We start from the raw sequence: 24,881 nt of genomic DNA on the forward strand, positions 1-24,881 counted from the left end.
AGGTGAAAACAGCCTCATCATTTCAATCTACCTATTGTAAATCATTTTCCAAGAAAGAACCATTACACTGTTGCATCTTGCACCAGCGTGAGGCGACATCAGACAAAGTTACAATTGTTCATGCTCTTTACCTGTTGTCACCATCATACGATATTCCATGAGAGCATGAGTTGGTGTCTTTTGTCGAACTGCTGAAAAATATAGGGTAGTGCTTAATCCTTGATGTACAGTAACATGAGGTATGTCCCCCTAACGCAGTTTTCACTCACCCGCTTTAGGTCCTTTAGTCCGGTTGTATTCATCAGCCACTCCCTGAGATATAGAGGAGAATGCTAAAACATACTACTACAATCTTCGAAAAAAGGGTTGCAAAAGGCTTCTTTGGCTGTCCCCATAGGAGAACCCTTTTTGGTTCCAGGTAGAACTCTTTTGGGTTCCATGTAGAAGCCTCTGGTGTAAGGGTTCTACATGGAACCTAATAGGGTTCTACCTGGAACCAAAAGGCTTCTACCAGGAACCAAAAAATAGTTTTCAAAGGGTTCTCCTATGGGGACAGCTGAAGAACATTTTTAGGTTTTAGATAGCAGCACCTTTTTGTCTAAGAGTGTACTCAAAAGGGGTTATTCATAAAAGTTAGACAGTTTTTCCACAATTGTAGAGGAAACGTCACACAAATAAATGTTCCAACTCATAAGGCTGGTTACCAGGGCTTTTTATTATTTGCGTATCATTTAGCTGATTTATAAAGCTAAAGAGAAAGGTTAAAATACCACCTGCTCCTTAGTAGTACAAATTCTAGGTGAAAATATTGACTCCTTTTACTGTTTTTATTTTTATCATCTAATTTTGTTCTCAAAAAGTAGTTAGAAATATATTTTTAAAGTGTGTGTGTGTGTGCTATAATGGTGCTTGTTTCAATGAATCACTAAAAAGTTACTTTTCACATTTCTACACAAGTATCAGAATAGTGGACTGTAAGACAAAAAATAACCATGTTCTTTTTGGCCAAAAATCTAATAGCAGATGCTTTGTCGTGCTCACCTGCACCTGGTACTTCATCGTCCCATCCTCCAGGGTGTCCAGCTCTTGGCTCAGTTTTTGCATCTGGTCGCTGATGTCATCGATCTCGGCACACAGGCTCTTGTAGTTCGCCAGGTAGAACTCTTTCATATACTGTCTGCCTGTCTGATGCTATCTCGGGGTACTGAAGAGACACATTACACAGGAGAAAAGGAGACACAGGAAATGCCATTTTGATCAATACTGCAATTTTCTTGAATGCTATCTTGAATGTAGAACAAAATGGCTTTCTGTCATGCTTTCCCACTAGCATGTGACATTGCTGAAACAGCACACACAGCAGATATGGAATGCTGTCTGTTTGTTTTAATGTTTAATCTATTGCTCAATCACCTGTTCCATCCATCCACCCACCCATCAAATATGGCCCACCTATGCAAGTGGTCATTTTGGTCTTGGTCCAGTTCATTACCAGTGTCCCCACCAATGATGTAACCGGTCTCATATTGGGTCTCCTCCTGTGAAAGGGGGTTAGGGTTCTGTTCCCTCTCCCTGTGAACGGGGTCTTTCTCAGGCTCTCTGCCTCCATAGGCCATTGGTGTTATCATAGTAACTGGAGATAATATCAAACTGTCACTAAAGTCGTTAACTTTTTTAACATCCCTCTTTACGTTTGATTATTTATGCATATAAAAACTGAGGTTGGGGCTCCACTATTTTTCCTGTTGCTAATCAGACTTTACAGCTGTGGATGGGCACTAGGGTTGGGGTAATATTATTGTTACCAATACTATTGACAATACAACTTTGGTCTATTCAACTAGGCCAAGACTAAGCCGAAGCAATTCACCCCGGGTTGAAGCTATCCACTGTAGGTAGACACTATGGTAACTCACCCCCATTAGACTATCCACTCTACATCAAGACTATGGGAACTCACTTTGGGTCTAGACTATTCTCCCCAGACTAGCCTATTTACCTGGACTGGAATATTCATTTTAGGTCTATTGGTCACTGTAATTAAATTACACAAAAATATAAAAATATAAACGCAACATGCAAAAATTTCAACAATTTTACTGAGTTACAGTTCATATAAGGAACTCAATCAATTGAAATCAATTAATTAGGTCCTATTTTGTGGATTTCACATGACTGGGCAGGGGCGCAGCCATGGGTGGGCCTTGGAGGACATAGGCCCACCCACTTGGGAGCCAGGCCTACCCACTGGGGAGCCAGGCCCAGCCAATCAGAATGATTTTTTCCACACAAGAGGGCTTTATTACAGACAGAAATACTCCTTAGTTTCATCAACTTTCCAGGTGGCAGGTCTCAGACGATCCCGCAGGTGAATAAGCCGGATGTGGAGGTCCTGGGCTGGCGTGGTTACACGTGGTCTGCGGTTGTGAGGCCGGTTGGACATACTGGACATACTGCCGAATTCTCTAAAATGATGTTGGAGGTGGCTTATGGTAGAGAAATGTACATTACATTCTCTGGAAACGGTTCTGGTGGACATTCCTTCAGTCAGCATACCAGTTCCACGCTCCCTCAAAACTTGAGACATCTGTGTCTTTGTGTTGTGTGACAAAACTGCACCTGTGTCTTGATCATGCTGTTTAATAAGCTTCTTGATATGCCACATCTTTCAGGTGGATAGATTATCTTGGCAAAGGAGAAATGCTCACTAACAGGACTGTAAACAAATTTGTGCACAAGATTTGAGAGAAATAAGCTTTTGTGCGTATGGAACACTTCTGGGATCTTTTATTTCAGCTCGTGAAACATGGGACCAACACTTTACAACACTTTACATGTTGACTTCATATTTTTGTTCAGTATATACAGTATCAAGGCTTTTGACTCACACATTGCCATTGTAGGTCTCCTCACTGTAGATGCTGACTGTTTCGGCTCCGTCGGAGACAACACTGTTCTCTGTCCTAAGGTCAGGGACGGCCTTCTCTGATAGGACAACAGTAGTACTCTGCAACACAGTCCACCTGAAACAACATAATAACATTCATAATACATATTCATTGCTATGCAGACGACACACAATTAATCTTCTCCTTTCCCCCTTCTGACAACCAGGTGGCGAATCGCATCTCTGCATGTCTGGCAGACATATCAGTGTGGATGACGGATCACCACCTCAAGCTGAACCTCGGCAAGACGGAGCTGCTCTTCCTCCCGGGGAAGGACTGCCCGTTCCATGATCTCGCCATCACGGTTGACAACTCCCTTGTGTCCTCCTCCCAGAGTGCTAAGAGCCTTGGCGTGACCCTGGGCAACACCCTGTCGTTCTCCACCAACATCAAGGCGGTGACCCGATCCTGTAGGTTCATGCTCTACAACATTCGCAGAGTACGACCCTGCCTCACACAGGAAGCGGCGCAGGTCCTAATCCAGGCACTTGTCATCTCCCGTCTGGATTACTGCAACTCGCTGTTGGCTGGGCTCCCTGCCTGTGCCATTAAACCCCTACAACTCATCCAGAACGCCGCAGCCCGTCTGGTGTTCAACCTTCCCAAGTTCTCTCACGTCACCCCGCTCCTCCGCTCTCTCCACTGGCTTCCAGTCGAAGCTCGCATCCGCTACAAGACCATGGTGCTTGCCTCACGGAGCTGTGAGGGGAACGGCACCTCCGTACCTTCAGGCTCTGATCAGGCCCTACACCCAAACAAGGGCACTCCGTTCATCCACCTCTGGCCTGCTCGCCTCCCTACCTCTGAGGAAGCACAGTTCCCGCTCAGCCCAGTCAAAACTGTTCGCTGCTCTGGCACCCCAATGGTGGAACAAGCTCCCTCACGACGCCAGGACAGCGGAGTCAATCACCACCTTCCGGAGACACCTGAAACCCCACCTCTTCAAGGAATACCTGGGATAGGATAAAGTAATCCTTCTAACCCCCCCCTTAAAAGATTTAGATGCACTATTGTAAAGTGGTTGTTCCACTGGATATTATAGGTGAATGCACCAATTTGTAAGTCGCTCTGGATAAGAGCGTCTGCTAAATGACTAAAATGTAAAATATTTGTTTTTGTGCTTGTGAGGGTGTTTTGCCTAAAAATAAAATGCCATGTTGTTCAACACGAACGCTCTGAGACAGAACGTCTCAGTAGACATTCAAATGCGTCTTGATCATAATGTCAAGGGTTTTCTCATGAGGTCTTATGTCTCAGGTCTAAGCCTGTGCACCACTTATACACGACATGAGCAGTAGAGGGTAGAACTGGAGAGTAGGGCATGCGAGGTAACTTGTTTTTTTAATGGATGTTCAACAGTACACTGAACACACAACACAAGCCCTTTTCAATGAAAACACGCACACAGACATGCACACACAACTTCCCAAAACAGCCCAAGTCAAAGGGAAACATTCTGAGTGAAAATGAACTCCAACATCCATCAAACTCAGGGGACAAAAGTATCTTCCTCCAGTTGTCTGGGATGATCAGTGTCTTGCCTGGCAGCCTCTCTTTCCTTCTATTCTTAGAAGGGAAGTCACAGTCACAGGCACTCAGGGGGAAGGCGATGCACAGAAACCTGGATTGGAAATTCCCTGAACTGCTTTCTGCATGGATGGAAGGGTCGTGTGAGCGATAAAGGGATAGTGTTTTTCTGCATCACCAGGGGCAGAGAGAAGTGAAGTTGAAACTATTTTTGGCGTTGCCCAGAACCACTGAGTAAGCACGGAAGAGCATCAATCCAATTTATCTGATAAAATGAACAAATACAACAGGACCTTCTGATAACACTTTTTTGAAACACCTGTGTATAATGCTTTATAGACAGTACCTTCTAAGACTTGCTATAAGCAGTCATAAGAGTTGAAGGTCAAGCCTTCTTATAGGAACCTTTAATAAATTCAGAAAGGCTGTAAATAGATTCATAATGTCCACCATAGTTGTTCTTGGATGCCACAACCCAACATCACACATTTCCAGCAACAACCTACTTCTCCTAAACATAATCACTTGGAGCAGATAGCCTGAACAGTCTGTTGAGACTAGGAGTCTGTGACATGGATCAGATGGGCTGTGCGCCATTATTGTTCCCAACAGGGATATGTATAAAACCTCAAAGGCACTGTCTAGTGAAAGAAATCAAATTGTATTGGTTGCATAAACATATTAGCAGATGTTATTGCGGGTGTAGCGAAATGCTTGTATTCCTAGCTCCAAAAGTGCAGTAATATCTAACAATACACGCAAATCTTAAAAGTTAAACAATGGAACTAGGAAATATGGAAATACTAGGACGAGCAATGTCGGAGTCCGGAGTATAAATATAATGTGATGGAATGTATAGACAATATGGAAAATATATGGATAGAATATGTAGTATATCAAATCAAATCAAAGTTTATTTGTCACATGCGCCGAATACAACAGGTGTAGACTTTACAGTGAAATGCTTACTAACCAACAGCGCAAAAATTTATTAGGTGAACAATAGGTAAGTAAAGAAATAAAACAACAGTGAAAAATAACAGTAGCAAGGCTATATACATTAGCGAGGCTATAACAGTAGCGAGGCTACATACAGGCACCGGTTAGTCAGGCTGATTGAGGTAGTATGTACATGTAGATATGGTTAAAGTGACTATGCATATATCATAAACAGAGAGTAGCAGCAGCGTAAAAGAGGAGTTGGGGGGGTCATCTGCAAACTTGTGTCGTTTGCAAACGTAATGATGGTGTTGGAGTCGTGCCTGGCCATGCAGTCGTGGGTGAACAGGGAGTACAGGAGGGGACTGAACACGCACCCCTGGGGGGCTCCAGTGTTGAGGATCAGCGTGGCAGATGTGTTGCTACCTACCCTCACCACCTGGGAGCTGCCCGTCAGGATGTCCAGGATCCAGTTGCAGAGGGAGGTGTTTAGTCCCAGGATCCTTAGCTTAGTTTGAGGGTACTATGGTGTTGGACGCTGAGCTGTAGTCAATGAATAGCATTCTCACATATGTGTTCCTTTTGTCCAGGTGGGAAAGGGCAGTGTGGAGTGCAATAGAGATTGCATCATCTGTGGATCTGTTTGGGCGGTATGCAAATTGGAGTGGGTCTAGGGTTTCTGGGATAATGGTGTTGATGTGAGCCCTTACCAGCCTTTCAAAACACTTCATGGCTACGGACGTGAGTGATATGGGTCTGTAGTCATTTAGGCAGGTTGCCTTCGTGTTCTTGGGCACAGGGACTATGGTGGTCTGCTTGAACCGGTATTACAGACTCAATCAGTGACATGTTGAAAATGTCAGTGAAGACACCTGCCAGTTGGTCAGCACATGCCCAGAGCGCAAGTCCTGGTAATCCGTCTGGCCCCGCAGCCTTGTGAATGTTGACCTGTTTAAAAGTCTTACTCACGTCGGCTACGGAGAGCGTGATCACACAGTCGTCCGGAACAGCTGATGCTCTCATGCATGCCTCAGTGTTGCTTGCCTCGAAGCGAGCATAGAAGTGATTTAGCTCGTCTGGTAAGCTCGTGTCACTGGGCAGCTCGCGGCAGTCTGTAATAGTTCGCAAGACCTGCCACATAAGACGAGCGTCAGAGCCGGGGAGTACGATTCAATCTTAGTCCTGTATTGACGCTTTGCCTGTTTGATGGTTCGTCGGAGGGCATAGCAGGATTTCTTATAAGCTTCCGGGTTAGAGTCCCGCACCTTGAAAGCGGCAGCTCTACCCTTTAGCTCAGTGCGAATGTTGCCTGTAATCCATGGCTTCTGGTTGGGGTATGTACGTACAGTCACTGTGGGGACGACGTCCTTGATGCACTTATTGATAAAGCCAGTGACTGATGTGGTGTACTCCTCAATCCTCGGAAGAATCCTGGAACATGTTCTAGTCTGTGATAGCGAAACAATATCTGAAGAATAGTAAATGTACAGGAATACTTAAATAGGATAGGCCTTGACAAGAATAGAGTATACACAGTACCAGTCAAAAGTTGACACACCTACTCATTCAAGGGTTTTTCTTTATTTTTTAATATTTTCTACATTGTAGAATAATAGTGAAGTTATAAAAACTCTGAAATAACACATGGAATCATGTAGTAACCAAAATATTGTTAAACAAATCAAAATATATTTTAGATTTAGATTCTTCAAAGTAGCCACCCTTGCCTTGATGACAGCTTTGCACACTCTTGGCATTCTCTCAACCAGCACAATGAGGAATTATTTTCCAACAGTCTTGAAGGAGTTCCCACATATGCTGAGCACTTTTTGGCTGCTTTTCCTTCACTCTCTATTGGGTTGAGGTCAGGTGATTGTATAGGCCAGGTCATCTGATGCAGCACTCCTTCACTCTCCTTGGTCAAATAGCCCTTATACAGCCTGGAAGTGTGTTTTGGGTCATTGTCCTGTTGAAAAACAAATGATAGTCCCACTAAGCGCAAACCAGATGGGATGGCGTATCACTGCAGAATGCTGTGGTAGCCATGCTGGTTAAGTGTGCCTTGAATTATAAATAAATCACTGACAGTGTCACCAGCAAAGCACCCCCACACCATCACAACTCCTCTGGATGCTTCACAGTGGGAACCACACATGCGGAAATCATCTGTTCACCTACTCTGTTTCTCACAAAGACACGGCGGTTGGAACCAAAAATCTCAAATTTAGACTAATCAGACTAAAAGACAGTTTTACACTGGTCTAATGTCCATTGGTCGTGTTTCTTGGCCCAAGCAAGTGTCTCCTAATTGGTATCCTTTGGTCGTGGTTTCTTACAGCAATTCGACCATGAAGGCCTGATTCACGCAGTCTCCTCTGTGAAGCATTTATTTGGGATGCAATCTGAGGTGCAGTTAAATCTAATAAATGTATCCTCTGCAGCAGAGGTAACTCTGGGTTTTCCTTTCCTGTGGCGGTCCTCATGAGGGCACTTGACTGTTTTTGCGACTGCACTTGAAGAAACTTTCAAAGTCCTTGAAATGTTCCACATTGACTGACCTTCATGTTTTAAAGTAATGATTGACTGTCATTTCTCTTTGCTTATTTGAGCTGTTCTTGCCATAATATGGACTTTGTCTTTACCAAATAGGGCTATCTTCTGTATACCACCCCTAGCTTGTCACAACACAACTAATTGGCTCAAACGCATTAAGAAGGAAAGATATCCCACAAATACATGTTTAACATGGCACACCTGTTAATTGAAATGCCTTCCAGGTGTCTTCCTCATGAAGCTGGCTGAGAGAATGCCAAGAGTGTGCAAACCTGTCGTCAAGGCAAAGAGTGGCTGTTTTGAAGAATGTCAAACATAAAATATATATTTTACTACATGATTCCATATGTGTTATTTCATAGTTTTCATGTCTTCACTATTATTCTACAATGTAGAAAATATTCAAAATAAAGAAAAACCTTAGAATGAGTAGGTGTCCAAACTTTTGACTGGTATTGTAATTCAATGTCCACATGTGTAATGCGTGCCATACAAATTCAGAATTTCAGCAGATAAAACTGTTTTATGCGGACAGTTGAAGTCGGAAGTTAACATACACCTTAGCCAAATACATTTAAACTCAGTTTTTCACAATTCCTGACATTTAATCCTAGTAAAAATTCCATGTTTTAGGTCAGTTAGGATCACCCTTCATTTTAAGAATGTGAAATGTCAGAATAATAGAAGAGAGAATGATCTATTTCAGCTTTTATTTCTTTCATCACATTCCCAGTGGGTCAGAAGTTTACATACTCTCAATTAGTATTTGGTAGCATTGCCTTTAAATTGTTTAACTTGGGTCAAACGTTTCATGTAGCCTTCCACAAGCTTCTCACAATAAGTTGGGTGAATTTTGGCCCATTCCTCCTGACAGAGCTGGTGTACCTGAGTCAGGTTTGTAGGCCTCCTTGCTCACACACACTTTTTCAATTCTGCCCACAAATTTTCTATAGGATTGAGGTCAGGGCTTTGTGATGGCCACTCCAATACCTTGACTTTGTTGTCCTTAAGCCATTTTGCCACAACTTTGGAAGTATGCTTGGGGTCACTGTCTATTTGGAAGACCCATTTGCGACCAAGCTTTAACTTCCTGACTGATGTCTGAGATGTTGCTTCAATATATCCACTTAATTTTCTTTCCTCATGATGCCATCTATTTTGTGAAGTGCACCAGTCCCTCCTGCAGCAAAGCACCTCCACAACATGATGCTGCCACCCCCGTGCTTCACAGTTGGGATGGTGTTCTTCGGCTTGCAAGCCTCCCCCATTTTCCTCCAAACATAACAATGGTCATTATGGCCAAACAGTTATATTTTAGTTTTATCAGACCAGAGGACATTTCTCCAAAAAGTACAATTTTTGTTCCCATGTTCGGTTGAAAACCGTATTCTGGCTTTTTTATGGCTGTTATGGAGCAGTGGCTTCTTCCTTGCTGAGCGGCCTTTCAGGTTACGTCGATATAGGACTTGTTTTGTTGTTGATATAGATACTTTTGGACCGGTTTCCTCCAACATCTTCTCAATGTCCTTTGCTGTTGTTCTGGGATTGATTTGCACTTTTCGCACCAAAGTACGTTCATCTCTAGGAAACAGAACATGTCTCATTCCTGAGCGGTATGATGGCTGCGTGGTCCTTTGGTGTTTACACTTGCATACTATTGTTTGTACAGATGAACGTGGTACCTTCAGGCTTTTGGAAATTGCTCCCAAGGATGAACCAGACTTGTGGAGGTCTACAATATTTTTTCTGAGGTCTTGGCTGATTTCTTTTGATTTTCCCATGATGTCAAGCAGAGTTTGAAGGTAGGCCTTGAAATACATCCACAGGCATACCTCCAATTGACTCAAATTATGTCAATTAGCATATCAGAAGCTTCTAAAGCCATGACACCATTTTCTGGAATTTTCCAAGCTGTTTAAAGGCACAGTCAACTTAGTGTATGTAAACTTCTGACCCACTGGAATTGTGATACAGTGAATTATAAGTAAAATAATCTGTATGTAACCGACTTGCCAAAACTATAGTGTGTTAACAAGAAATTTGTGGAGTGGTTGAATAACGAGTTTTAATGACTCCAACCTAAGTGTATGTAAACTTCTGACTTCAAATGTATATTCCAATTCCAGTATTCCAGTGTGTTATTTTCTGACCTAGCAAAGTTTATTACGATGTGGAAAATAGTAAAAAATTAAGAAAAACCCTTGAATGAGTAGGTGTGTCCAAACTTTTGTCTTGTACTGTGCATATGAAGTTGGTTAAACAGTATGGAGACATTATTTAAAGTGACCAGTGTTCCATTATTAAAGTGACCAGTGTTCTATGACTTTGTATATAGGGCAGCAGCCTCTAAGGTGCATGGTACAGTAACCTGGTGGTAGACATCTAGTGACAGTGACTAAAGTTAAGGGCTGGGTACTGGACGGGGCCGGCTAGTGGTGACTATTTAACAGTCTTATTGCCTTGAGATAGAAGCTGTTTTTCAGTCTCTCGGTCGCAACTTATATCACCTCCACCGTACCCGACACCCACTGAAATTTGCATACTGCTCCAAAAGATCCACGGATGACACAATCACCATCGTACTGAACACTGCCCTATCCCATCTGGAAAAGAGAAATACTTATATAAGAATGATGTTCCTTGACTACAGCTCAGCCTTCAACACCATAGTACCCCTCCAAACTCATCATTAAGCTCAGGCCCTCAGCTTATTTTTACAGACACCATTTCCGTGAAATGAAGCTGTACTGTTGAGCCTTGCAGACTAAATGATTTTAATGAGTATACTGTAAAGGTTTGCCTCAACACCAAGGTAACTCAGTGCTTTAATACATTATACATGACACATACATTATACACCTTGCTAATATTGAGTTGCACCCCCGTTTGCCCTCAGAACAGCCTCAATTCGTCGGGGCTTGGTTTCAGGGTTTCGCAGGGATGCTGGCGCATGTTGACTCCAATGCTTCCCACGGCTGTGTCAAATTGGCTGGATGTCCTTTGGGTGGTGGACAATTCTTGACACACATGGGAAACTGTTGAACGTGAAAAACCCAGCAGCATTGCAGATCTTGACACACTCAAACCGATGGACCTAGCACCTACTATCATATATTGTTCAAAAGGGTCTTCCCTGTGGCTCAGTTAGTAGAGCATGGTTTTTGCAATGCCAGCATGGTGTGTGCAACGCCAGGGTTGTGGGTTCAATTCCCACGGGGGGCCAGTACAAAAACCAAAAAAATATGTATTTATAATGCATGAAATGTATGCATTCACTACTGTAAGTCGCTCTGGATAAGAGCGTCTGCTAAATTACTAAAATGTAAAAGCACTGAAATCTTTTGTCTTGCCCATTCACAAACTGAATGGCACACACACACACAATCCACGTCTCAATTGTCTCAAGGCATAAAAATCCTTCATTAACCTATCTCCTCCCCTTCATCTACACTGATTAAAGTGGATTTTACAGGTGACATCAATAAGGGATCATAGCTTTCACTTGGATTCACCTGGTCAGTCCATGTATGTAATGGAAAGAGCAGGTGTTCCTAATGTTTTATACACTTAGTGTACAATGCATTCAGAAAGTATTCTGACCCCTTTAATTTTTCCACATTTTGTTACGTTACAGCCTTATTCTAAAATGTATTAAATTGTTTTTTTCCCCCTCATCAATCTACACACGATACCCCATAATGACAAAGCATAAGCAGGTATTTAGAAATGAGTTCAAATGTATGTAAAAAAAAAATGGAAATATCATATTTACATAAGTATTCAGACCCTTTACTCAGTACTTTGTTGAAACACCTTGGGCAGCAATTACATCCTCGAGTCTTCTTGGGTATGACGCTACAAGCTCAGCACACTTGTATTTGGGGAGTTTCTCCCATTCTTCTCTGCAGATCCTCTCAAGCTCTGTCAGGTTGGATGGGGAGCGTCGCTGCACAGCTATTTGCAGGTCTCTTCAGAGATGTTCGATTGGGTTTAAGTCCAGGCTCTGGCTGGGCCACTCAAGGACATTCAGAGACTTGTCCCGAAGCCACTCCTGCATTGTCTTGGCTATGTGGTTAGGGTCATCGTCCTGTTGGAAGGTAAACATTCGTACCAGTCTGGGGTCCTGAGCGCTCTGGAGCAGGTTTTCATCAAGGATCTCTCTGTACTTTGCTCCGTTCATCTTTACCTCAATCCTGACTAGTCACCTGCCGCTAAAATAATATCTAAAATAATATCCCCACAGTATGATGATGCCACCACTTTGCTTCACCGTAGGGATGGTGCCAGGTTTCCTCCAGACATGACGCTTGGCATTCAGGCCTAAGAGTTCAATCTTGGTTTCATCAGACCAGAGAATCTTGTTTATCTTGGTCAGAGCCCTTAAGGTGCCTTTTGGCAAACGCCAAGCGGGCTGTCATGTGCCTTTTACTGAGGAGTGGCTTCCGTCTGGCCACTCTACCATAAAGGCCTGATTGGTGGCATGCTGCAAAGATGGTTGTCCTTCTGGAAGGTTGTTCCATCTCCACAGAGGAACTCTAGAGCTCTGTCAGAGCGACCACCGGGTCCTTCCTCCTGATGACCCAACGGCACCGCAGGGTGGAGCGGGCAGACGGGGGAGCAGAGGCGGATGCCTACCTCGGGGGCGAGGTCCGGCAGGCTGGTTCGATGAGGTCGTGGACTGACCCGACATACTGCGTCGAGGCTGATGTCCAGTGGGTCTGTTTGGGGGTCCACCCTGAGGTCGGGGAGAGGGACGTTCCGGACGGTTATGGTGAAATGCCTGAATCATCTTTGGGTCAAGGATGTCTTGGTCGGGGACCCAGGCCCATAACCTTCCCAGTCCACTAGGTAGTGGATGCGACCTCTCAGGAGTTTGGAATCAAGGATGGCCCATATGGTGTAGGCAGGTTCCTCTCCGATGTCCAACAGTGGGGGCGCACTGCGGGTAGCAACTGGAGGATGAAGAGGACTGTAGGTGACTGGTTTTAACAGAGACACATGGAAGGACGAGGAGATTTTATACTGACGCGGTAACTGGAGGCGGTACGTGACAGGGTTGATGCGATGGGTTATCTTGAAGGGACCAATGAAGCAAGGACAGAACTTTTTGCAGGGGAGGCGGAGCCGGATGTATCTGATAGAGAGACACACGCTGTCCGGGGTGAAAGAGTGGCGTAGGTCGGCAGCGTCTGTCGGCAAAGCGTTTCTGGGTATTAGAGGCTTCCTGCAGATGCTGGTGAGTGGTCTCCCATACCCGCTCACTACGCCGAAACCAGTCGTCGACAGCTGGGACAGTACCAGGCTCCGCCTCCCAGAGAAACATGGAGGGTTGATAACCAAGGACACTCTGAAATGGAGTAAGTTGGAGGGATGAGTGCATGAGTGAGTTCTGAGCGTATTCGACCCAGGCCATATACCGACTCCAGTTGTGTGGAGAGGCAGAACATAGTTGGCGGAGGTACTTCCCTATTTCTTGGTTCAGGCGTTCCGTCTGCCCATTGGTCTAGGGTTGGTACCCGGAGAAGAGGCTGAGGGCGACCCCCAGTCAGTCACAAAAGGCTCGCCACACCCGGGAGACAAACTGGGGCCCACAGTCAGAGACGATGTCCTCCAGAATTCCATACAGATGTAACACCTGCTGGAACATACACTCCGCAAATTTCATGGCGTTAGATAGATGAGGAAGAGGAATCAGACGACACATTTTTGAAAAACAGTCTACTATGACAAGGATGGTGGTGTTACCAGAGGATTCAGGAAGGTCTGTGATGAAGTCAACAGCTATGTGAGACCAGGGTCTGTGAGGGATTGGCAAAGGTTGAATTTTCTTGGAAGGGAGATGACGAGGGCTTTTGGTTTGGGCGCAGACTGGATAGGAGAGTACATTATCCCTTACGTCGGATGCCAGTGAGGACCACAAGAACTTCCGGGCTAGAAGTTTGGTGGTTTGTGTAATGCCCGAATGTCCTGACCCCAAGGACATGACACCATTCCGTCAGTTGGGGTCTAACAGCTGCTGGTACGTAACTCTTCCCAGCTGATGTCTCAGGAGGAGCTACGGTCTCTTGTATGGCAGAGTGAACCTCCCACTGTACCGGTCCATTAATGCAAGAAGATGGAAGAATGGGTGTAGGGTCTGAGTTACTGGTCAGAAGGTCAAACTGGCGGGAGAGCATCAGCTTTTAAATTTTTCTTTCCAGGGATGTAAGTAACATGAAAATGGAAGCGTGTGAAGAAGAGAGCCCAGCGGGCTTGTCTGGAGTTTAACCTCTTGGCCCCGCTGATATATTCCAGATTACGGTGATCTGTTTGTGACGAGAACGGGATGTTGTGCGCCCTCCAACCAGTGGCGCCACTCCTCGAGGGCCAGCTTGATGGCGAGGAGTTCTCTGTTCCCCACATCGTCATTCCTCTCAGAGGGGATAACTTCCTGGATAAGAAGGCACAGGGTTGTGATTTGTGAGGTGTTCCTACCCGCTGAGTGTATGGCTCCTACTCCTACTTCAGAGGCATCCACCTTCAGTGTGAAAGGAAGGGTCAGATCAGGTTGGCGAAGGACAGGAGCTGAGGTAAAGAGGCATTTCAAGTTGAACGCAGTCAGGGTGGTATCAGTCAATAGAAAGGTCCGGGTCTTTTGGCTGGTAAGGGCAGTGAGGGGAGCAGACGTAGAACTGAAGTTCCAAATGAACCGGCAATAGAAGTTGGAGAACCCAATGAAATGGAGTTCCTTGACAGTGGTGGGTTTGGGCCAGTTACTGACGGCGGTGACTTTGTTCTCATCCATGCTGACCTCTCCAGGTGTCAATACAAAGCCAAGGAAATGTACAGAGGTTACATGGAAGGCGCTCTTTTCAGTCTTCACATAAAGGTTATGGTCAAGGAGCCGTTGAAGAACCTTTTGCACATGCTGTATAGGTTCCTTCAGGGAGTAGAAGTAAATCAGGATGTCATCAATGTAGATGATGAGAAAGCGGTTGATCATATCCTGGAAAACCATAAAGGATTGGAAGATGGCGGGGGCGTTCATAAGACCGTAGGGCATGACCAGGTATTCGTAGTACCCTCGAGCGGTGATAAAGGCCGTCTTCCATTCATCGCCTTCGCGTATACAGACAAGGCTATATGCACTTCGCAGTTCGAGTTTAGTATAGATGTTGGCGCGGCCCACTTGTTCAAAGGTCGATGGGAATAGAGGAAGAGGGAAACAGTTCTTGACAGTGACATCATTCAGGGAACGATAATCAATAGATGGATGGAGACCACCATCCTTTTTTCCAACAAAGAAGAAGCCCGACGCAGCCGGAGAAGATTCATCAATGATTCATCAATGTAGTTCTCCATTGCCTTATTTTCAGGGATAGATAAGGGGTAAACATGGCCCTTTGGTGGGGACACTCCAGGGAGTAAGTCAATAGCACAGTCTCCTGGGCGATGTGGTGGCAGAGTGGAGGCCTTGGTTTTGCTGAAGACATTGCTGTACTAGGTGTATTCAAATGGTATGGTGGGTGGCACTGCCGAGGCAGAGTGCTCAATGGTGGTGGCTCTGCAGGGTAGGCTGAAACAACTGGAGAAGCAGGTCTTCTACCTGCTTCTCCAGTTGGGAGTGGTGACAGGTGTTAGATCAATGTCAAGCTCTTGTACTAGCTGGTGATAGATAAAATTACCTGCTGCTCCCGAATCTATCAAGCCTCCTACGTACTTGGTAACCCCCTTCACGGTTATCAATACTGGGACGGAGAATTGCTTCTGGGAGATATTTAGAAATAAGGACACGCCTACCTGCATGGCAGCGGGGGGACCCTTCTCATCTCTCCGTGGGGGGCGAACAGGGCAATGGCTGAGGGGCTGATCTTTCCCTCCACAGCATAGGCAGAGCCCTTCCTGGATACACTTTTGACTTTCGATACACGGGAGAGGGGCATGGCCCAACTGCATGGGCTCTGAAAGACTCGGACGGGATGACGGAATCATGGAAAGAGAAGGTTTCGGGTTCTTTGGTGGCAGAGTTCTTCAGCGGTCGGCGAAGAGGTGGTCGATGGAGATGAACATACAAATGTATTGATTTAAATCCTGAAGGTCACCTCTACAGGCCAGCTCCGTCTGAAGTTCCCTGTTGAGCCCTCCTCGGTAGACGGTAAGGAAAGCAGCCTCATTCCATCTACTCCCTGCAGCCATGGTGCGGAACTCGAGGGCATACTCGGCAGCTGAATTGCGTCCTTGTTGAAGTTCTATGAGGAGGTCTCCTATAGGACGAATGGAGGGTGAGTGATTAAATACCTCTTTGAAGAGGGTGTGGAAATGGGTCTCAGATCAGAGTTCTGTGCGGTTGGCAGTCCATATGGCATTGGCCCAATCCAGGGCTTTGCCTGTGAGTAGAGACACAACAAAATCCACCCTGCTCCTGTCGGTGGCGAAGGTAGTGGGGTTGTGCTCAATGTATTTGCTGCATTGCATCAGAAATCCCTGACATTTCCCAGGTGAACCGTCATATTTTCCAGGCATGGGTATGAACGAAGGAGGGCTATGGGTTACGATAGCTGGCATCGGAGGAGTAGGGATAGGCTGGCAGAGATGGCAGATTTCCTCCATAAGCTCCTCTTGCTGGGTTAGGCACCGCTGTAGCTCCGCTGAATCCATTCCATTTTTGGGTGAGGTATTCTGTAATGAATACCCAGGGAGAAAAAGGTGTAGATTCATGCGCAGAGCGCGGCAGATGTTTATTAAACCTTTGCAGAAGGCAGGAATCTTGGTCGCAGGCAATGGTCAAACACAGGTAGGCAGTCAAAAACAAACAATACCTCACAACCATACAAACAGAAAGAACTGAACTAAATAGGGAGCTGATGAGACCAGGTGAGAAACGAACACAGGTGAAATCAATGAACAAAAATGACAGACAGGGCTACCTTCCAGAACACAAAGAAACAGGGCTATGTTCCAGAACACAAAGAAAAAGAACACAGGGTTGACTAAGAAAAGAAAAGTAGAACCTTACAATGGTGAAATCCCTGAGTGGTTTCCTTCCTTATCTGCAACTGAGTTAGGAAGGACACCTGTATCTTTGTATTGACTGGGTCTATTCATACATTTTTACATTTTTAGTAATTTAGCAGACACTCTTATCCAGAGTGACTTACAGTAGTGAATACATACATTTCTTTTCTCCGTACTGGTCCCCCGTGGGAATAGAACCCATAACCCTGGCATTGCAAACACCATGCTCTACCAACTGAGCCACACCATCCGAAGTGTAATTAATAACTTCATCATACTCAAAAGGGATATTTAATGTCCGTTTAAATTGTTTTACCCATTAACCAATAGGTGCACCTCTTTGTGAGCTATTGGAAAACCTCCCTGGTCTCCATGGTTGAATCTGTTTTTGAAATTCATTGCTTGACTGAGGGACCTTACAGATAATTGTACGTGTGGGGTACAGAGATGAGGTAGTCATTCATAAATCATGTTAAACACTATTATTGCACACATAGTGAGCCCATTATTATGTGGACTCACTATGTGTGCAATAATTATGTGACTTGTTAAGCACATTTTTATCCATGAACATATTTAGGCTTGCCATAACAAAGCGATTGAATACTTATTGACTCAAGACAATTCAGCTTTTCATTTCAAATGAATTTGCAAAAATGTCTAAAAACATAATTCCACTTGACATTATGGGGTATTGTGTGTAGGCCATTGACAAAACATCTCCATTTAATCAATTGTATATTCAGTCACCAAAAAATGTGGAAAATGTCAAGGGGTGTGAACTTGATTAATGACATGAAAAACATTTTGGAACTGTATCAACAGTGGATTAATTAAACAAATACCAAAAGATAGTTTTTGAGTCGTATTTTCCTTTAAGTAGCTAAACCTGTAATTTCTACAACCTTGTGAAATTGACAAACTAACACATTTTTATTTTTGTCAAAACAACTTTATATCAAAGGAGTGCCTTCCATTTGACGGCCTGCACATGCATAGTCCGGTGCGACCCGACCATTAGACCCATTGTCAAGTCCTGACCAGTAAAGGGATCATTTGTCATTGTAGTATGGTCAGGGTGTGGCAGGGGGTGTTGTTTTTGTGTGTTTTGGGGTTGGTTTATTTTGAGGGGATTTGTTGTAGTTTTCATTTTCTAGGTTCGTTTTCTATGTGTGGCCGAGTATGGTTTCCAATCAGAGGCAGGTGTCTTTCGTTGTCTCTGATTGGAAGCCATACTTAGGCAGCCCTTTTTCCTTTGGGTTTGTGGGTGGTTGTTTTCTGTATAGCCGTGTGCCTTACGGAAATGTTTGGTTGTTTGTCTATTTTGTTTGAGTGTTCTCTCTAATAAAGAAAGAAGATGAGCACTATACCCGCTGCGCCTTGGTCTGTCCCTTACGACGCCTATGACACCCATGAAGTGTTTCTGCACATGAGCTATGCTAGCTAACGCCATGACATCTGCTACAAGTGTGATCAGGGATTTCTATTCAAGAAGCAGTTTCTGCATGTCTTCATACTGTTCTGTCTTTGGTCTTATCTTCCCTGAAACTTGTTCTCAGGGTATCCATACCCAAGGGTATTACATGAGACACACAGAACATATTAACATTAGCTAGCTAGCTAGCTAGCTACTTGTGAGTAACGTTAGTTCCTTTTTCAATGTAAACACTAGCTAGCTTATTAGTGTTAGAAAGCACCATTATTATAATGCTAGCTGGATAACACAACTACTAGCTATGCCTAGCTATAGGCCTAAAACCTTAAATTATAGACATCAAAATGATACCAGAGATATAGGATTAATGTTTCTATTCTGTCTCTGATGATAGCTAGTTGGCTAATAATAGAGTGTCTTTGCTAAATTGTCATATATTCTCCTTCTTTACCACAGATTCCCACAAGGTCTCAGACTCCAGGATGGGAAAATGCTTACAAGAAAGAAACAGATCAAGACACAGACGTTGTCGATTTCCATTGTTACTTGTAATGTTAAAAAGCTGAGAAAAAGACAATAGTGTTTTATCTTAATTAGCTAGCTAGCTAGGCTACTCACCATACTGTAGGCTGCAGATTTGAATGACCATTAAAATAGTTATTTACATTTTTTTTATGCATTTTTGTATTTATTCTTCATTTTACCAGGTGAGTTAACAGAGAATACATTCTCATTTATAGCAATGACCTGGGGAAAGTTACAAAGCACACTAATAATACATAGTTAACGTACTGTAACGGTTGTCGTTGGATAAAGTGGACCAAAACGCAGCAGGAATATGTGCACTCATCTTCTTTTATTAAGGAAAGAAGGAAAAACCTAAATAAACACGTACACCAAAAGAAACACAACGACAAATAAACAGTCCTGTAAGGCCATAAGCTATACATGGAACAATCTCCCACAAACTACAAAACAAAACACATACCTATATATAGGACTCTCAATCAGAGGCAACTAAAAACACCTGCCTCCAATTGAGAGTCCAACACCCAAACCTCGACATAGAAATACAAAGAACTAGAAAGAACATAGAAATACAAACATAGAACATAACCCAAAACCCCCCGGAATACATAAATCAAATACCCTACTAAACAAACCACCACCCCGAACCATACAAAACAAATACCCTTCTGCTACGTCCTGACCAAATACTAATACAATTACTCCCTCTGCTGGTCAGGACGTGACACATACAAAATATGTAAGCACTTATTGAGTAGGCCTATATCTTTGTTTAATTTAATTATTATTCCAACAATACAAATCGATATTATTTTGTAAGAAATGTAAAGTCTTTTTACATGCTGTAATAAAGTTGACGAAAGTAGAAGCTCGTCTTTTGTTTGTAGGTATTTTCACGTGGTAATGATGAGTACAGTGGTGGTCGGTGCCATTTAAGAATTTATTTTATGAGTATGGCCTAATTTCTATTACAGCGTATTGGATGACTGTCATTCATATTCCATTCACCCAGCTCAATGTAGCGTCAATTGGTTTAGGTAGCTACATGATACTCAGACTTTCCCTTTACCCCATCATGAGGTTATTACAAACTAGCCTATGAATATAAGCTTACAATGTCGGTGCACAGGTCAAGAGAAAAATGTGAGTAATCAAGGTGACAGACAGTGACACATTCAATACTGCCTTGAACGCTCTTGCCTGCATCTAGCTGATCTAGGGTGTAATTATTAGTCCAACAGTTGCAAACGAGTTTCTCTTGGACAAATTCAGGTATGTTTATCCCCGTTTCGGTCAGTTTGCTTCCATTTAAGGAACGTTTTTCAATAGAATCGTCGGAATGAATACACCCCTGATCACACGCAAACACAATTCACTTTCATAGCAGCCACATACAAGCAGCATGATCATTTTGCTCATTGTATAATTCCTTCTTGCATCTATGTGCTCTCCTACTCTCACCTTTTCCCTTAGCTTGTGGACTTCAGAGCACAATACACATCAGTTGTATGTGAGCAGGCGAAAAAACTTTTCTAAGCCAACCTTCATATCATGACCCCTAACCGCTACACACAGCCTACATCATTGTCACCATAGTAGCTAACGTCATAGTCAACATAGATACTGGAACTAAGAGGTTAGTAAACCTGCTACAATCATGCAGTACAGTGTACAGTCAGCAAGCAGTTTAGCAGCAGGCCCCGGTGGCAATAAACTAATAAAACCAAAAGCTTACCTTGACTTGGAATAGTTCCAGTTCTTGATAGCCATAGCCAGCTAGCTAACATGGCATCCCTCTCTGTTTGAGCCAGGTGTTTGAGTAGAATTAACTAGCTAGCTGCATTCGCTAGCTAAGTTAAAGTGAAAGTGAAAAAAATGCTAAATATCTCTCTCTCTCTCTCTCTCTTGCTTCTCCTTCATTTTTAAAGAAATGTATTTATTAAAAACGGTTGTCTTTCTCTCTCTTTGAGTCAACTACTCTCCACATGTTATGCACTGCAGTGCTAGCTAGCTGTAGCTTATGCTTTCAGTACTAGATTAATTCTCTGATCCTTTGATTCGGTGGACAACATGTCAGTTCATGCTGCAAGAGCTCTGATAGGTTGGAGGACATCCTCCAGAAGTTGTCATGATTACTGTGCAAGTCTATGAAATGGTGGTGAGAACCATGATCCTTCTAGGCTTTCTATTGAAGTCAGTGTACCCAGAGGAGGACGGAAACCAGCTGTCCTCCGGCTACACGATGGTGCTACCCTACAGAGCGCTGTTGAGGCTACTGTAGACCTTCATTCCAAAACAGTGTGGTTTAATTAATTATTTGGTAACCTGAATGTATTTAGTATAGTTTTATCTAAAAAAGATAACTTTTGTAATGTTTCACTACATTTATTTGTATGTAATTCACTGATGAGGATGGTCCTCCTCTTCCTCCTCTGAGGAGCTTTCACTGAATGAGTAGTACGTTTAAGGTAATTGCTCATAGGTACTATTTACAGTATTTAGGTAACGTACTATGTACTGTAGGTACACAATAATTACAAAAAGCCCTCAAGATACACTTCATTATAACTAGCTAAATCCTGTGTAACACCTAGTATTTGCATTTTACTTAGGCAGATATTACATATACTCTGTGTTGTACTAGTGTGTTTATCCTCCCACTTGGATAGTGCTTCCAGAAACTTTAAAATGAGGGCCAGGAAATTAGGATGGGTAATGTACACAAGTACACATTAATTACAAATAAGCACCCCTCAAGATACACTTCATTTTAGCTAGTTAAATCCTGTGTACCTAGTAATTGCATTGTACTTAGGCAGATATTACATGTTCTCTGTGTTGTACTAGTGTGTTCATCCTCCCACTTGGATGGTACTTTTGGAAACCTTCAAATGAGGACCAGGTTGTCAGCATGGGTAATGTACTATATATAAGTACACATTAATTACAAGTAATTGTGCCACTTGGATGCCAAGGAGGTCCAGGTTGTCATAATGGGTAACGTACACATTAATTATGAGTTAATTTTGTAATAATAATCTGGGATGACACCCGTATGAGGTTGACCTATATCTAAACTGTTTCTGTACACTCAACCAAGTTAACCCAGATGGTACACTTTTTGAGGGCAAGTGCTAGTTACAACATTGAGCGGAGATTTTGAAGAGTGCAGGGAGGTAATTAGAGTCTATTGAGACTCCAACCTTTGTAATCTTGAACCCAGCACATCTGTCCACGAGAGATGACAACCTTGTGACAGTTGGTTACTGAATCGAATGCAGCTGAGAAGAAACAGAACACTAAATTAGTGGAAACTTGCAGATTTATAACAAGTATGGTAACAAGCATTCGTTACTTGGTAACTTTGAGTTATTACAATCAACTTCAATATTTATTAAATGAAGTGTTACCCATGTCACTTATGAAACCAGCTCCTCCTCACAAGGAGATATTGCTACCGTATGCTGAACTATGAGCTTATAGTATCTCCGTGAATTGTTAGTGCTTAGAAATAGAATGTCTGAATAAGGGGATTTTTTTTCATTCCTCTGTTTTCATCTTTCTGTTTGAATTCGTGTTTTACAAACTGTCAATGTCTCTTTTAATTTAATGCACAAAAACATGTCCATGTGGTCAATGTGTGCCATTTAACTGTTTAAATAACTCAGTGCCAGGATTGGCCGAAACCATTTAGTGACTACACAGCCATGAAATTATTAATGGACTTTGTCATTGATATGTCTCATGTCTCAATAGGACCCCAGGTCCTTATATGGGTCAACAAAAAAGCCTGTTATCCGTTGGCTGGTTAATGATCAATCCGATTGAAACCAACTGTGCCATAGACAAACAACCGAGAGACAATGAAAAGAAGTCATGTGACTCTCCATAAACTACAGCCACTCAATGATCACAACACAAGGCCATGTTTATTCTTCAAACCACTATCTTGAGAGCTGATTTCACCTTGAAGTTATCCCCCAACTGGGACTTCATCCACCTTTTATATCTATTTAACTATCCAGGTGATTGGTTGAGACCTAAAAGGAATTAAGGCCAGGCACCACAGACTAAAATTGTATTTTTGCATGTACTTATCAATTTTGAGATTTTGGGGTATTTTGTTCCATTAATATTAGTATTTTCAAAAAGTAAAAATGAAATTGTCAAAAGGGTAATGAAAATGTATATTTGAGAGATTTCAAATATAGAGAGAATTCCAAGAGTGTACAAAGCTGTCATCAAGGCAAAGTGTGGCTACTTTGAAGAATCTCACATGTAAAATATATTTAGATTTGTTTAACACTTTTTTGGTTACTACATGATTCCTTATGTGTTATTCATTGTTTTGATGTCTTCGCTATTATTCTACAATGTAGACAATAGTACAAATAAAGGAAAATCCTTGAATGAGTAGGTGTGTCCAAAGTTTTGACTGGTACTGTATATACAGTAAATAAATAAAAAATGTTTTAACTATTATATTTATTTAGGTAAAAGTTGATTGTGATATGATTAATGGGAAAACATACAATTTTAGGGTGTGGTGTCTGGCCTTAAAGGGTAGGAAGCATGAGTTTTTACTCATCAACAACACAGCCTTCCCTATGGCTCAGTTGATAGAGCATGGTGTGTCCAACGCCAGGGTTGTGGTTTCGATTCCCACGGGGGACCAGTACAAAAAATAAATAAATAAAAATGCATAAAATGAAATGTATGTATTCACTACTGTAAGTCGCTCTGGATAAGAGCTTCTGCTAAATGACGTAAATGTGAGGCCAAAGACTTAGTAACTTAGTTGTAGTCTGGTTACCTGTAAGTACAAATATGTTATTGAAAATGTATTCAATTATTTCTCGATAACTTCTAAACTACCTCTAATGCACTCAACGTCATATGGAGGATCTACTCTGTGCTACCGAGTTCATATGCTAGCTCGGTAGCTAGCTCAAGCTGGCTACCATTAGCCACACCTCAGTTGTGTTATCTAGTGAGAACCCATTAGCCAACGGCTCAAAATGAAAGAGAAAATCATACCTACTTGCTCTAATTGTGTACTGTAGTACCTCGTCTGTTCTCCTTTTTGTTTTGTTAACCTTTTTTCATGTTCTCTGTGAAGTAGGCTACGGGAGTCATGTAACTTTTTCCACCTTGGCTTAGTGCTAGCCGCTAGCGGTCCGACATCTTGAATCTATCTATTTTGGATTTCAGCCCTGTGAAGCGCCACCCCTTCACTTTGGTACAGTAGCTAACTCAGTCTGCACTCTCTTTGCTTTTGATCTGCGGTTATGTTTAAGTTGTGTTTTGTTAGTTGTGTTGTCCCTGGTCTCCAGTAGTTGGGCTCTAGCTTGCTGACCATAACTGCGATAGTTGGCTAAGCTGGCTAGGCTAATAGCATGTTGGCTAAATAGTTAACGTTAACTGGCTAGCTAGCTTGCTGGCTAGAATAACTGCATATAGGTAACATTCCTTGATAACTGGTGAGATGGCATTATAAATTCCCCAAACTTTGGTTTACTTTAATGTAGCTGTAAACTAGGTGTTGATAGCAACTAGCTGACTCATTCAGTGCTAACGTTAGCAGGCTAGTAGGGCTAACGGTATCAGGCTTGTAGGGCTAGTTAGCTCGAAACTTTGCACGTTGATATGTAACAATACATTCTTAAAGTATTTACTTGTAAGTTGGCTGAAAATGTAATTGAAACCAGCAGTCATGAGTGCAAACTATTTGGTTTAATTTATATATTAAGATATTTCTGTTCTAGTTTACATTGTAGAGAATAGGCTGGCTTGCCGGGTCCTCCATATTGCATCAAACCCCGGAAAAACATGTTCTGATATGACTTCGGCATTCTTTGGAATGTTGATCGGTTTTGTAGTAACTCCAAAAATAGAAAAGTGAGGTGTATTGCACTATTGCAAATACCTACCCTTTAATTGTAGAGCACTGGGTCAAA

At 42.9% G+C, this 24,881-nt stretch overlaps 1 protein-coding gene across 2 annotated transcripts in view; it reads right to left on the bottom strand.

Annotated features, from left to right (window-relative positions):
* Positions 1 to 24,476, bottom strand: part of LOC106568962 (occludin) — a 34,380-nt gene extending 9,904 nt beyond the window's left edge. Inside the window, exons 1-5 of one of the 2 annotated variants that reach the window (XM_014139857.2) lie at positions 23,966 to 24,474; positions 2,889 to 3,023; positions 1,042 to 1,204; positions 270 to 312; positions 132 to 188 (exon numbers count right to left, since the gene is read on the bottom strand). In XM_014139857.2, coding sequence (XP_013995332.1) covers positions 132 to 188; positions 270 to 312; positions 1,042 to 1,170 — 229 coding nt within the window. In that variant the 5' untranslated portion in view covers positions 1,171 to 1,204; positions 2,889 to 3,023; positions 23,966 to 24,474. Of the gene's footprint in view, positions 1 to 131; positions 192 to 269; positions 313 to 1,041; positions 1,205 to 2,888; positions 3,024 to 23,965 lie in introns of both variants that reach the window. The other variant, XM_014139856.2, reaches the window with a different exon arrangement.
* Between the last annotated feature and the right edge of the window lie 405 nt (positions 24,477 to 24,881).

This window comes from Salmo salar, chromosome ssa14, assembly GCF_905237065.1.
Source record: "Salmo salar chromosome ssa14, Ssal_v3.1, whole genome shotgun sequence".
In the NCBI taxonomy this organism is placed as follows: domain Eukaryota; kingdom Metazoa; phylum Chordata; class Actinopteri; order Salmoniformes; family Salmonidae; genus Salmo; species Salmo salar.